The following is a 14737-nucleotide window of genomic DNA, read 5'->3' on the forward strand; positions in this document are numbered from 1 at the left end:
CATAGTCCTAAGCTTATGAATTCATGCTTGAGGTTGTAAAAGCTTGCAATTCTTGCTAGAATTCTTCCCTGTGCCTCAGTCTTGTTTCTATGCTTGCCTGACACTTCAGTGTATTCATATATGCTTCAATGGCTTAATTGCAGTATGCAATTCTTGCAAATTTGCAAGTGCCAGAGCTTCTGTGGCTATTTCTTGTGCTCAAATTCATGAGCATGCTCATCTGAGCATTGTTGTTGGCTTAATGGTATGATTCAGTGATGAGTACTAAGTGCTTTACTTGTTTAATGGCTCTGGTTATTGTTATGGCTTGATTATGTGTGTGTGCCATCCTTGTCTAGATTGATCCAGTGGTACATCATGTATTTGATGTGCTTCTGGATACAATTATAAATCATTCATTTGATTATACGTGAAGCATTGTTGATTATGTGTGGCTATTTAATTATCTGGTACTATGCTTGCTTATAGCATCTGTATCAAATGTTAGCAAGCATGGTGAGCATGTGATCAACGGTGGCTTGTTGATTAATTGGTAAGCTTAAATGCGGCCTATCTGGTGCTCATTACGGTGTAATGCAGGTGACATAAGTACTTATGCTAGTGAGGTTTATTGCTTACTCAAGCATTATCTGTTACTTGCAGTGATCCTCTGGATCTTGTGCAAGGTTCTGGTGCAGTGGTTACTTGTGTACTTCATTTATCTCTGTTACCTGGCTTAATTTTGGTAGATAAATGATGTGAACTGTTTATCAGTAATGATCATATGGATGAATTTGATGCAGCTAAAGGGATGCCAACCACTGGTTGGGTACCCTAGCTCATACTGAATCCCCTGGATAATGATGTGATGCTTTGATGAATTTCTTATGTGGATAGGTAGCTGTTGTGACCCTAGCAGGCTCTGTCTGCTAAGAAATGGTTGCTCCTACCTGTGTTGGCTTGCTGTGATTTGGGAAATATCTCACTGGAAGAATCCTTGTGTTTTTTCCAGTTTCCTTTGATGTTGATAAACATGAATAGACACTTGATAGTCTATCTGTCTGATGGTGTAGTGGCTATAGGTGCTAAGTGAAACTGACTAGTTAGATAGGATCATCCCTTGTTGGATTTCTTTGATTATGTCACTGGTTTGGCATAGCCAATGTTCCCAGAGTGCTTTCCTATTTGTTTCTCTCTTGTTCACTTGCACCAATTTAGCCAGTAGCCATATGATGACTCACATATAGGGTTTCTACCCTTGTGCTGTGCTTGAGTTCATGCATGTGCAATATATGAACAAAACCATCTGGTTTGTTCATGTTAATGTGTATACCTCACTCCAGCTCCTAGAAATAGTGTGCTGGTGTAGAGGTTTTGCTTCTGTGCTGATTTCTTGGCTTGCCCTGCTCCTCCTTGTGACTTGTGCTTGATCTACTCCATGGTTTGCTTCTCAACAGGAAACAGTTCTTTGCTTGAGCTGTTCCTGGATGAGGGTTCTGGCTATGTGTTCTTCCTGTTCTAAGTGTTCTTGCTCTCTGATGACTTACCAAGATGCCTGTCGATGAATGAGCTAGGGTTTGGCTCTGAAAAGTTTATATATGATGCCCCCTTGCTCTCCCTGGTCGACAGCTCTTGCTTGTCACTTTGGTGACTCTCCCAGGCTGTGTATGTGCTGGTGGATATACACATTGCCTTGTGAGCTGCTTGTGTGGTTCCTGGTTGGAACTTGGTCCATTTGGTGGATCAGCTCGGCTGATCTTGATAATATCCTCTCAACTTCTCATTTTCTTGCTAACCTGCCAAGTGGCAATGCCACTTGGCATAACACTTGTCTTTGGTCTTTGTTTGTGTGATTACAGGGACAATGTGATGTTCTGGATGAAGATCAAGATCCTCTTGGCAAGATCTCCATGATGATCATCTTGTGTAGTTTAGGATAGATCATTCACTTGTAATTTTCTTTTATTTTCTTTCTTCTATTTTGCCCATTTATGTAATGTGTTGTATTAATCATTTATTTCTCTTATGAATATTGTAATAACAATGTAAATTGTGTGATGATCAATAAAGCTCAAAGTTTTCCCTAATGAGCTTTACTTTATTATAATTGTTCATTTTGTTTATTATTGATTATTTACTTAATGACTTTCCTCACAATTGAATTATTTAGGTAATTATTTAATGTTTGAATTTGAAATTCAAATTCATCATTGGTTTGAATTCAACCATGTTACTTCATTTAGAATTCAATCATTCAAACTCTCCCCTCTCTTCTCAAAACCCTAACTAATGAAGTGAGATGCAAGTTTGTCGCACTCTCGAATCCCTAACCCTGTAAGGTGTCGAGAGAGAAACTTGTCCCCCTTCGATGCAGTTTTTGTTTAAAAGCGCGAAATTTCCCCAGAATTTACTATGCAATGCACATCCCTTTCTAAAATCTACCCCTCGATCGTCTCTAAACCTGGGACATTACACAGCATCCCCTCCCCGCTGCTCGCAGCAACGCCAAATTCTGCGGCCCATGTCCACTTCTGCATCAGACTCCATGGGGCGACGACCTCTGCGAGCTGCGCGCGGGGCCTGTTGAGCCCGGAGATGGATCACACGACCGCGGAGGTGGAGAAGGCAGCAGCTACCTGGTTCTTCTCGCCGATCTAGCCCGGCGACCACACCATCTCGGAGAGGCGCAGGGTCGAGGCGGGCGAGCTCTGGGTAGTGCGCAGGCCGGCGAGCTCCGGGAGGCGAGCAGGCGAGAGAGCTCTGGGAGGGGGAGGTAGGGGCGGCGCTTGGGGTCGGCCCATGGATGAGGCTCTGCGGGCGCAACGGTAGGTGAGAAAATCTGGGGAGGAAGAAGAGAGGCTTAGTCAGCGCTGCGACAGGGAAGAAAACTGGGGATCAAGTGGATGAGGTTTGGGCGGTGGGTGGGGTCCACGACGACACGTGTTGAGAGGAGGAGCCGGGGGACGCGAGACACGCGATCCCCCGGGTGATGTATAGCGTTTTCCTTTCAGATTCATCAAACGAAAGGAACCCGTTGTGAGAACCAACCTGTGGTTGGATGGTTAGGAGGGTAGTGGCACCCCCAGCCCACCAGAGTTCAAATCTCAGATTTGACACTTTGGTGTCTCATAAAGGCGGAATATTCTTCAGTGGGAGGCGACGTTCCCGTCGACAGCGAGGCGCCTGTGGTGACTTCGTCAATCTCAAGACCCGCCGGATCAGTTCTTCAACGCAGTCTCTTGGAGGTGCTCATAGGGGTAGGGTGTGCGTGTGTGCGTTTATAGAGATGAGTGTGTACGCGTATGTATGAGCGTCTTTGATTGTACTGTGTTTCGTAAAAAAAAAAAACCCGTTGTAGCCACCAACCCAACGGGCCAATGGATCTCCCGAAAGATGCAAGCTGTGACAATTCAAGAGTAGCTACTAGCTAGGCCCCGAGTTTCCGGGAATCTTTTGGCGCTGTTGTTGTTGCGTGTAACGTCCAAGTATCTCAAGCGGCCAATCACTCGCGGAGAATTGCAATAAACAGTTAAACTGCTGGCACTTCCGTAGTCCCAAGTAGAGTACTATCGTTCGACTAACCTTGCTTGAAAAGTTGGGGCTCTTTTCGTTTTCAATGGCTTGTAGCGTTTCTTAATTTGGTTTGCCCTGATTTGTGCGACTGAGAGGATAGAGAGCGCGTCACTGGGAAGTACTACGAGGAAACAATCAATCAACAGTTGGTCATCGTAATCTCCACAGCACCCATGACCTGAAAAACGTCACGAATGCCATATGCAATTTGAAAGTGTCAGGAGTAGGCGGCGCGTCATCGACATGGTCAGAAGGTTCAAAATGAAGGAATTCTCAAGAATCTCGCTATAATTTTCGTTTTTTTTTGTGCTTTATATTGTTTGTTGTTTCTTGTAATACTACAGTTCTGTTCGCAAAAACAAGATTGAAAGTGTCAGGAGTAATATGCAAATCTGGATTTCCATGCAACCCAAAATTGGCAAAAAAGTAGGAGATAAATTTCCGGTATCCTGAATAAACCTGCGAAAGCACTATATATCTAGTTTAAACTGTAGATTAATGTTTAGTTTGTTAATTTGAAGTAGTTGTGTACTGAACTGTTAATGGTATATGGTAGGAGGACTAAAGTGTAAAGGATGAATATAATAAACAAAACTGGACGGAGGTTCAGTCTTCTCGAGTCCTCCACCATCGAGACGGTGAGCTCTTGCTGAAATATTCATATCAATTTCAGTATTGTTTCTGGAGTGATTCACAACAATTGCTCGTACTTCCTCCGTCTCACCCAAAATATTTTAAATCTGTTAAAATTTAGACGTATTTAGACACTAACTATTTCTAGTAGGTAGATACATTTAAGTTTTAGTGTTAAAATTAGGACACTTTTGGTGAGACGAAGGGAGTACAACCAATCTAACTGATTTTAACTACAAAGCGGGGACGTTGGGGCCTTGCTTTAGATCACTGCTTTAAATCCTACACATTTTTTATACAGAATCTATAAATTATAGAACCCCTAAATTGTTGAAACAGTAAAAAAAAATTACACTCGTCTACACTAGGGTTGCAAACGGGCATCCTGCTTAAGGCGACGAAAGCATACTCCGATATTGACTCTAAAAGCATCTCCCATAGATGGTGAAGAAGTAAAAACACTATCGTTTACATCATCTTCGGCAAGCAAATGATGTAGATATAACAAACGAGCCAAAAGAAAAATATATTGCGATGTAAATAAATATACGTCCGCTTCCAGCCGATGTATCCCATAAAAATGGTCACGCGAGGTCGCACAACCGTCACTTTGTCTTCTTTCGCGCGCGAGTCCGATCCACTCCTGCACCGCGCCGCTACCCGCCACACCGCTTGTACATTAGGCTACGCCGCACCGCACGTGTCGGGTTTCGCCCAAAAACACCGCCTCTCTGCTGCTGAGATGCCGCCATGTCGTCATGTCCGGAACCGGTTTCCTCGGCGTGTGGATGCGCCCCTCTGACCGCTGGGCCGCCGAGACAGTCACAATGGTGAGTGACTCTGGTTAGGAGCCTTCAAGATGTCATACCTCACCACCCACGCGTACGACGCCAAACTGGCAACTCGACAGCGCACGCGGGCTGGTGAACTTCCCCGACGTCCAGAGCTGGGAGGAGGCGGATTTCCTAGCGTTGTCGTTTTAGGGCCATGCGTTGCGAGGAGGAACGGCAAGTTCACCGCCGGTAAATGCGCATGTTCATCTGGTAGGCCGACGAGGCGGCCATGGTGGAATTATGGGCCGCTCACATGGAACATGTGACGACGCAGCTCGAGTACTACGCCCGGCTGGCCACCGAGCAAGCTGCAACAACTGTGGCCACCGGTGCTTTGTCTTCGGCCGTTGGTGCTTCGTCTCTGGTCGACGGAGCTTCGTCTTCTGCCGCCGGTCTGTTCACTTTCGTTCACGACATCTCGTCGGGCACAGAGATGGACATCGACTTCTGCGACTCACTTATCCGCGAGTGCGACGAGGAGGAATCAGAGGACGATGAATTCTAGGTTGAACATCAAGTGTCGACGATGGAATGTCGGGTGTCGAGAGTCAAGTAATCTAGTGCCGTGTGCATGTGCCGAGTTGCCGTTGTTTGATATGTATCAAAGTTTGAATTTTATTTGAAATGTGCCAAAATTTGAATTTGTATTTGAAATCTTGTAGCACAGATGATGTAAAATCTGAGTTTTCAAAAAAAAAATCAGATAATATAAAAACTGAAAAACCAAGTTATCTATAATTGCTTTTGGTGTATATTATTCATCATTTCTTGGAGAGATGGTGTAAAGGGACGGATCGGGCGCCGCGAGAGCGCTAGCTTGGGCGGTGCACGGAGCGGAGCGGCGCATCTTTTTCGTTGTCGCCGGCGTCACTCTCTTGACTGACTCAGTCACCACACCACCGCTGCCATTACGCCGCACAGGCACACACAACAAGGCAGCGCCAGAACGTTCCCCTGCATTGACAATCTCTTACCCTGCCGTGCCGAGATGCCCCTATATCTCCCGGTGCTTTATCGATCTGTGTCACCCCGTGCTTTCTCCTACTCAGTTTTCCAGTATACCTTGTCTAGCTAGGATGGGCAGCCAGGCGACCGGCGTGCAGCCACCGGCGGCGGAGCAGACGCGGGTGTTCGACCTCCCGGAGGCGTGCGTGGCGCACGTGCTCGCGCTCACCTCCCCGCGGGACGCGTGCCGCGCCGCGGCCGTGTCGCCGTGCTTCCGCGACGCCGCCGGGTCCGACACCGTCTGGTCACGCTTCCTCCCGCCGGACTACCCCGCCATCCTCCAGCTGCACCAGGCGCCCGCGCCGCGCCTCCTCCTCTCGCGCAACGGCACCAAGGCGTCCTCGGTGCCGGTGGCGTCGACGCCGCCGGCGACGAAGAAGGAGGCCTACCTCGGGCTCACGGACGTGGCCGTGCTGGTGGACGACGGCGGCATGGCGGTGTGGCTGGCCAGGGGCAGCGGCGCCAAGTGCGTGGCGCTGTCGGCGAGGAGGCTCAGCCTGCCGTGGGAGGACGGCGAGTTCAGCTGGAGGTGGATGCCACACCATCTCTCCAGGTACACACTGCACACATCCATCGATCTAACGCGCGCATTGATCTCTCTCTTCAGTTCTTGTCCATTTCTCTCCGCATCAACCAACTTGCAAAGTCCATTGCCATCTTTAATTGATTGATTTAAGTCAACCAACTTGTCAATTGTTCCGTTGCACTGGTTATTTGATCGATCGATCGACATGATGACGATTTGAATGAGCGGAATCAATATAGAAGAAACGCAAATGGGGTTGGTTGGTGTCGACAACTGCTTCCATTACCCACATAAAGAGTCTTTTGCATCGTGCTGGGCATGCGTACGTAGTGATCATCTCAACAGTTCTTTCTTGGTTTTTTCTACAAAAAAAGCAATTCTTTCTTAATTTTGCATTATTATGGTTATTATGGTCTTACGGAAGAACAAACATGGAAAATAAGTAGACAAACAAAAAGATGCATGCATGGTGCACACTTTCTTCTAGAACACACCAATTAGTCTGCCATATGCATGGTGAATCTTCCTTTGTGTCAATTTCATTTCTTTGGAACCACCACCACCACAGAGCTAAGTCCAACAGTTAGACTTCTCGCACAGATTCGCATCGTCCACAAACGGTTACATCTGCTTCTCATATATACTGTAGTGCTAGACTCAACTTCTTCCATTTGGTAATCGCATGCATGCAAACCAACTTGCAATTAAGCACTTCTCGAAGAAATTTGGCTGAAATCGCGCCGACAGATAGTGTAAAAGTTGGGCCCTTAAAATTAAATGTGTATAAGGGGCACCCAAAAAGTTGTTTTTAGGTTTGCAAAATTGTGTGGTAGAACAGAAACCGGATTTTGCGAGAGCCACATGGAATCGACGGCTGGAGGCGAGGTACGGGCAGCCGCACGTTTTGGGGTGTCTGTCAAAGTTGCTCTATGCAAGTCCGTTGCACCGAAGTCAACCGTACGGCACCGCGAAGTTCAAATAAGAAAAATCTGCACCCCACACGTTACACGTACGCCACACGCGGTGCGGTCGGCTGAGAGCCACGCGGCTCCTCCAATAATTTCCCCATCACCCCATCGTCAGTTGATCCTTCCTCAACTTGCGCATTTCGCCATCGATCGATTCATGGACTATATGTATTTTGCATCTGTGCGACCGAATCCGCGTGCATCATGCAGGCAGGCCACTAAACAAACAATACAAGTTTCGCAACAAAAAAAAACGAGTGTCCTCGTTGGTTGTGTGAATCTGCAGGTGATGATCGATGTAAATATATAAGATTACGATAATTAGATGATGGATCTTCTCCGTTGTTCTGGTAGTATTGGGCATTGGCGTACCACTATTGATTGGAGTAGCTATGCTTATTTTTAATCTAGCTCGCTTTGTCCGTTTCTTTGCAAGTGTTACTTCTTCTCCGATACAAGTGCAGTCGTCTTTTGAATCTTTGACTGACTGTATAAAACATGGCTGCTACGTACGTATGCACGATGGTAGAGTAGATAGTATGTTTTTTCCTTAGCACTTGACAGCGTCAAGAGCAGGGCCGGGCCAGCGAAATCCGGGACCCTGTGCGAAATTCTAAAATGGGCCCTATTTCTGAAGATCGGACCAATGGTCTAACCAAAAAGATCTACATCTAATGGTTTTAAAAACTAAGAGAATACTTTTGTAATCTCAATAGCTTATAGCACGTAAAGCTAAACCTATTATGAGAACTACCCCATGAGAGAAATGCAATATCACTATATCAAATTATAAACTTACTGATATGTTTAATACTTTAATTAGAAAAATTGTTCCAAAAATTGACATAGTGTGGTTTATACATCCACCGTGTAAGTTTTAGTCAGTACTAGTAAAATGGATAATTAAGTATTTGTATTATAGGCATAAATCAGAAAATAAGAAGGTTGGATAAAAGAAAAAAAACTAGCAGCGTCAATTAGAATAGAGAAAAATAGAAGAAAAGAGATGAATAAAAGGGCTGTCAACAGCGTCCGAACTTTTGACCTGCTACTTAACAAGTTGCTTGGTCATAGCTGAGAACCAATTGAGATGGGAACCTTTCACGATTTATCCCTGACGTATGTGTATATAATCTATATATAAAAGGCTAACTTAGAGATTTTGGCGCCCAAAAATTTGGGGCCCTGTGCGGCCGCACGGGCCGCACTCCCGTGGGCCCGGGCCTGGTCAAGAGAAGACTAGACATAAGTTTTACTTTGCAGTGCTTCTCGTTGTCATTCTTTAGAATTAAGATAGTTATATATTGCTACTTGAAATATGTTTGCGTCCCACTTTATAAATATAGCAACTATATGAAGAGATGTGGTGCAATAAAGAAAGTAGTTTTTCTTATTTTTAAAGAGGACATCTCTTAGCACCGGAAGAGAGAGGAGGTGCCCAAAGAAACTAGTCTAGAGTTTTGTCCCTCTCACAGGTGATGTGGCGGACCACGGGCTCTCGGTGGCTCGAGGTTTAATTTTGTTCCCTTTTAGTTATTTGCAGTGTCTTCTTCAGAGTGGTGAGACAGTGGCTACATCCCAAAGTTAAAATAAGGTTTTTTTTACCATATCTGATAATGATCGATGTAAAGATAATAATTAGATAATGGATCTTCTATGTTGTCCCGATATTGACTACCACGCTATTGACTGGAGTAGCTATGCAGGCTTCTTATAGAGAATAATCTAACTCGCTTTGTCCGTTTGTTTGCAAGTGCTACTTGTTCTCCAATATAAGTGCAAGTCATCTTTCGAATCTTTGACTTGCTGTATAAAACATGGCTGGTAGAGTAGATATATTTTATCTTAGCACTTGACATCGTCAAGAGAAGACTAGATATAAGTTTTACTATGCATTGCTTCTCGTTGTTATTCTTTACAATTAGACAGTTATATATAGCTAAAGGAAGAGGTGTGGTATAACAAAGAAAATAGTTTTTCATATTTTTAAAGAGGTCATCTCTTTAGCTAAGAGAAAGAAACTGTCTGCTTCTTCATTTTCTCTTATCTAGCTAAGAAAAAATCTAACTCACTAACGAAAAGCTGACGTCGTCTTGTTGTGCATGCGGTGAATTGGTAAACGGCAATTGTTTTCACAATGTTTTTTTAATATCTTAATCGCTTTCTCCGTTTGTTTGAAAGTATTACTTGTTCCCCCATACAAGTGCAGTCATCTTTTGAATCTTAGACTGCTTGTATAAAACATGGCTGGTAGGTATGCACGATGGTAGACTAGATATGTTTTATCTTAACATTTCACATCGTCAAGAGAAGACTAGATATAAGTTTTACTATGCCTTGTCTCTTGTTGTCATTTATTACAATTAGAAAATTATTACAATGCTAAAGAAAGAGATGTGGTATAATAAAGGAAAAGGAGTTTTCCCTATTTTTAAAGAGGTCATGTGTTAGCACGGGAAGAGAGAGGAGGTGCCCAACAAACCAATCTAGAGTTCCATCCCTCTCACCGGCAACGCCGCTGGTCCATCGCGGCCCGGCGACCTTGGGGCCTTGGAGATGCGTGGCGGACCATAGGTTCTCGCCGATGGAAGATTTCCGTTCATGTTTAGGTATTTGCAATGTCCTTTTCAGGATGGTGAGACAACGGCTATAGTCGAAGGTCCTTCTCGCCCTATCCCTGTTTGGCTGTTTCAGCTGCGCGCTTAGCGCCAACGAGGACGTGTGAAGTTGTGTCTTCCTGGCGGATCACCTAGGATCCTATCGGTATTCATGTCAGTTTTTGCGGTAACACGTGTGGCCCTTCTGATTTATCGTTCTCGTCTTTGACGATGATTGTTGCCCTGGTGGGTTGGTCCTTTGAAATCTTAGGTGTTTAGTTCAAAGATCTACTACGATAAGCTTTTCCCGTTTCACATGGGGGAGAGCGACGGTGACGGCGCGTTTTTGGCTCGCTCTAGTGATTATAGTCTTGCTAGGTGATCCACAAATCTATTTTTAATGTTTATTAATTGCTTGGTGGACTTTTCGTAAGAGAAATAAAGGATAGAGCGGTCATCTCTTAGCTAAAAGAAAGCAACATTTTCTTCTTAATGTTCTCTTCTCTAGTTAAGAAAAGAAATCCAACTATCAGGAACGCTGACTCGTCCGTGCATGCCCTGAATGGGTCATCGATAATTGTCTTCACAGTGTTTCATATTTTGATCTTAATCTGTTGTGTAAATTATTCGAGACTGATTTTTGTTGCTCCAATCCCAGGTTCGCAGACGTGGTCCAGCTGGTATCTTGCACGTGCCTGGACATCTACGGCCGGCTCCCCACTGCCGCGCTGACGCCGGCCACTGCATACGCCGCTTACCTCATCTTCAACACTGCAGACGGCTACCGCGGCCTCAGCTTCCCAGACCAGGAGACCACGGTGAGCGTCGGCGGCCGCGCGGTGTCGCGCCACGCCGTGTGCCTCCGCCCCGATGATGACGAGGCGCGCAGGTTCATCGGTGCCGACGGTGCAAACAACATCGGCGTGCGGGGACCGAAGCTGCGGCGCGACGGATGGTGGGAGGTGGAGATGGGGCAGCTACGCACCGGCGACGAGGCCGTGGATGGGGAGGAGGTGGCAGTGAGCTTCGAGGTACTCGGGTGGCACCCCAAACACGGGCTCATCGTGGAAGGCGTCGAGTTCAGGCCTCTATGATCCATTCCGGCTAGAGAACCTAGCTAACTTAATGCAGACGTGTACATATCGGACTGTCGGTTCATCTCATCGATGAGCTACATAGCTCGCGGTCCGTGCAGTTTGGGAATAGCGCTATCAATCAATTTGGTACATTTTGGACAATCATGTTCAACCCTTTCCTCTATCTTCTACACGTACCAGAACATCTATGTCTCATCGATGAGTATTAACAATGAAAATGTCGCCAATACGAAAAAAAAATTAAGGTTCTTTCTACCGGGCCACTCCAAACGTGGCCTAATAAAGGCACTGTTTTCTTTCCTTTCTTTTTTCCCGTTGAGTTTAGATTTAAAAATCTGAACAAAATTCAAAGCCGAACAAAATTCAAAATCAAACAAATTAAAAACCAAAAAAATTTAAAAACAAAGAATTTTAAATTGAACAAAATTCATATTTGCACAAATTTCAAATTTGAACAAATTTCAAATTTGAACAAATTTATAATATGACCATTTTTACAATGAGAACAAAAAAATCTGAACAAATTTCGAAATCCAACGCAGAAAAAATCAAAAAGTAACCAACAAAAACCGAAAAACAAGAGAAACCCCGAAAAAACCGAAAAACAATGGGAAAAACCGTACACCCTAGGCCCTAAATAATGAAACTGGTCATTCAGCTCTTAGGAATGACGAAAAGTGGAAGAGGCTATGGAAGCTGATGTTCTACCGCGGGTACACGTTTTTTGGTGGAGAGTTCTCAAAGGCATCGTGCCTAGTTATGCAACTCTCACTAGACGGCATGCCAGAGATAATAGTACTTGTGCGGTGTGCAAATCAGCTTCAGAGACGCTATATCATGCATTGATCGAATGTGGGCATGCAAAACTTTTTTGGGAAGCAGCACGTGACATCTTGCAGTCGAAGTTACCGAACCTGCATCCTCACACTTGTACGGTGGACATTCTATGTGAGTCATCTTTCAGGAAGGAGGAGCGCAAGAGAGTGCTATCTATCATGTCAGCAATATGTGACTCACGTAATAGATGGACCCATGACGATAAGGGTTATGACCCAACAACCACATTGGAGCTCATTGCTGAAACAATGGGATATTTGGAGAAGAAGAAGAACCAAAAAGAGGTAGCTCATAGTGCTACGTGCAAATGGCAAGCCCCTGAACATGGTCTTATAAAACTCAAATCAGATGGAGCAATCAGAGAGGAGAGGGGTGTTGCTGGAAGTGGTGGAGTGGCAAGAGATTCAGTGGTTTTTAAAAGTGCCTTGTGCCGCACATATCAGGGGATCTCTCACCCTTTGGTTATAGAAGCCATGGCGTTTCGTGACTCGATGTTGTTTGTCGATCAACAAGACTATCATCGGATAGCATGTTAATCCGATTGTGAGGAGTTGGTGAAGCTTTGGCAAGGTAGAAGAGGCCAAAGATCAGTTGTTGCTTCAATTATGAGTGATGTTGCAAAATTACTGCCCTTGTTTGAAACGTTTAATTTTGTTTTTTGCAAGAAGAACAACCAATTATGAGGCTCATGAGTGTCCTAGGCAGGCTTGTGAGCAAGCCTTAGACCATGCACTATGTGCATGAAAAGCGAACCATAGTGTGCTATGAACCGGCTCACCACATAGTGGGGCATCGGTTCCTAAGTTCTGACAAGAAAAGAGAATCAACATTTTGGTTCGCTTCTTTGCATGCACATGTGGGTTGTAATAACCCAGAACATAGGAACAACGAAGGGTAGATTTAGAAATGGGATGTGCATTTCATCGCAAAACGGGGAAAATTTTCGCGCCTTATTGCAACTAAACCTAAGAGGGATCGAGGTTCTCTCTCATTTTTGCAATTAGGGTTAGGCAAGGTGAGTTAGTAAATTTCGACATGATCTCTTTTGTATCTTGTTGATTTGGGAATTGATTTCATTGGACAAATAATATTGCACTGAGAATATTAAACAATAAGCAATAATGAATGTAGAAAATGAAATTCACAATTTAAATACAACTTATGAATTTAAATGACTTTGAATTCAAATTGAATATTAAATACAACAATTATTCAGGAATATAAACATTACATAACTCAAAAGCTCATAAGCAAAACTTGAGCTTTATTGATATCACAACCAATGTTGAGAAAATCGCTTATCGGGTTCAACTCGGTCGGCTGACGATAAGCGATTAATAGGCAAATCGGACGATTAATCGGGCGATAAATGAGTTAATCGGACGATAAATGAATTTATCGGCTAATCGATGACCACTGAATAGGGATTAATCGGACGATTTTTTGAACAGTGATCACAACACAATTTACATTGTCTTTACAATATTCTTGATACAAGAATTAAAGGAAAATAAACAGAAATGAAAATAAAGATTACAATATTGATCCTAAACTAAAAACCTAGATTAAATGACTTGAAGTATATCTCCATGGTCATATTCATCTTCAAAACCCGCAAAACAACACAACAAGCACTAGCCAGGGGTTAAGTGTTAGTCAAAGTTCAGTTTGGACAGAAACAAGTGTCTTGCACACTTGTGCATGTCCAAAACCTTGGACAGCACAGGATAAGAGCAACAGCAGACCAAACCTGAGCACCACCAGGGCTCAAGTTTCAGCATATGAGAGCACACAGCTCATGTGTGCTGAGCAAGCCACAGCAAGGCCATGCACTGGCCTAGTCACCAAAGCAAGCCAGGCCTGTGTGGCATTGCAAGAATATAAGTAGAGATGGTATAAAAGGGCACAAACCCTAGAAACAGTGCACAGTCGACCAGATAAGGATTCACAAGGTAAGCTGAAGATAGAATAGGCATAGTTCATCCTGTTCTTGCTCAAGAACAGCACAACCTAGCACACAACCAACCAACCACCAGAAATCATGGTGACCTGAGAAGATCAACCAAGAACTGGAGGTGAAGGGCTGTGACACACAAACCAGAAGTCTGCATCAACAAAATATTTCACTCTAGGAGCTGGAACAAGGTATACCTAGTTCCTGGAGAAGATCCAATGGATCTAATCCATAAATTATGCATGACATATGTCATGGGATTGAGCAGATGTTGAATGGGTAGCTCATCACTTGGTTTTCACCAAGGATCACTGTCAGTCTAGAAAGCCACTAAAACCGAAACCATCTAGATACACATCTTGTGCACACAAGCTAGAGTTCATGCACATATGCACACACTAGCAAGATCACATGCACAGATAGCACCAGTAGATGAATTGCAAGGAATAGCAGCTACCAAGACTACACAGCAAGATCCTAAGCATGTAACCATCAGGAAAACCCTAGAATTCTTCACAGGCAAGCATATTGGCATTCATATTGATTATGATCCCCAAATATGCAAGCAAAGATGAATAGCCAACAAATCTAGCCAACTATGTGAGCAACCAATCAGTAGCAAGGCTACTGAGGTCACATCAAATATAGAACCATCCAAAGCATAACCAAATAACAAAGCATCATTATCCAGAAAGGGATTGAGACTCCATTTACTTGCCAATTAATCATGGAAAG

At 44.2% G+C, this 14737-nt stretch overlaps 1 protein-coding gene across 1 annotated transcript; it reads left to right on the plus strand.

Moving 5' to 3' along the window:
- The first annotated feature begins 5855 nt into the window (after nt 1-5855).
- On the plus strand, nt 5856-11352 carry LOC127314782 (F-box protein PP2-B10). The gene is made up of 2 exons (XM_051345305.2): nt 5856-6576; nt 10773-11352. The coding sequence occupies exons 1-2, from the start codon at nt 6095-6097 to the stop codon at nt 11206-11208; spliced, it is 918 nt and encodes a 305-aa protein (XP_051201265.1). The 5' UTR covers nt 5856-6094; the 3' UTR covers nt 11209-11352.
- Nucleotides 11353-14737: the final 3385 nt, after the last annotated feature.

This window comes from Lolium perenne, chromosome 7, assembly GCF_019359855.2.
Source record: "Lolium perenne isolate Kyuss_39 chromosome 7, Kyuss_2.0, whole genome shotgun sequence".
Classification (NCBI taxonomy): domain Eukaryota; kingdom Viridiplantae; phylum Streptophyta; class Magnoliopsida; order Poales; family Poaceae; genus Lolium; species Lolium perenne.

What these genes read in the sequence shown, in the direction of transcription:
- LOC127314782 (XM_051345305.2), top strand. Translation starts at nt 6,095, where the DNA reads ATGGGCAGCCAGGCGACCGGCGTGCAGCCACCGGCGGCGGAGCAGACG. An exon ending in ATGCCACACCATCTCTCCAG is followed by an intron (nt 6,577 to 10,772) that starts GTACACACTGCA and finishes CTCCAATCCCAG; the next exon opens with GTTCGCAGACGTGGTCCAGC.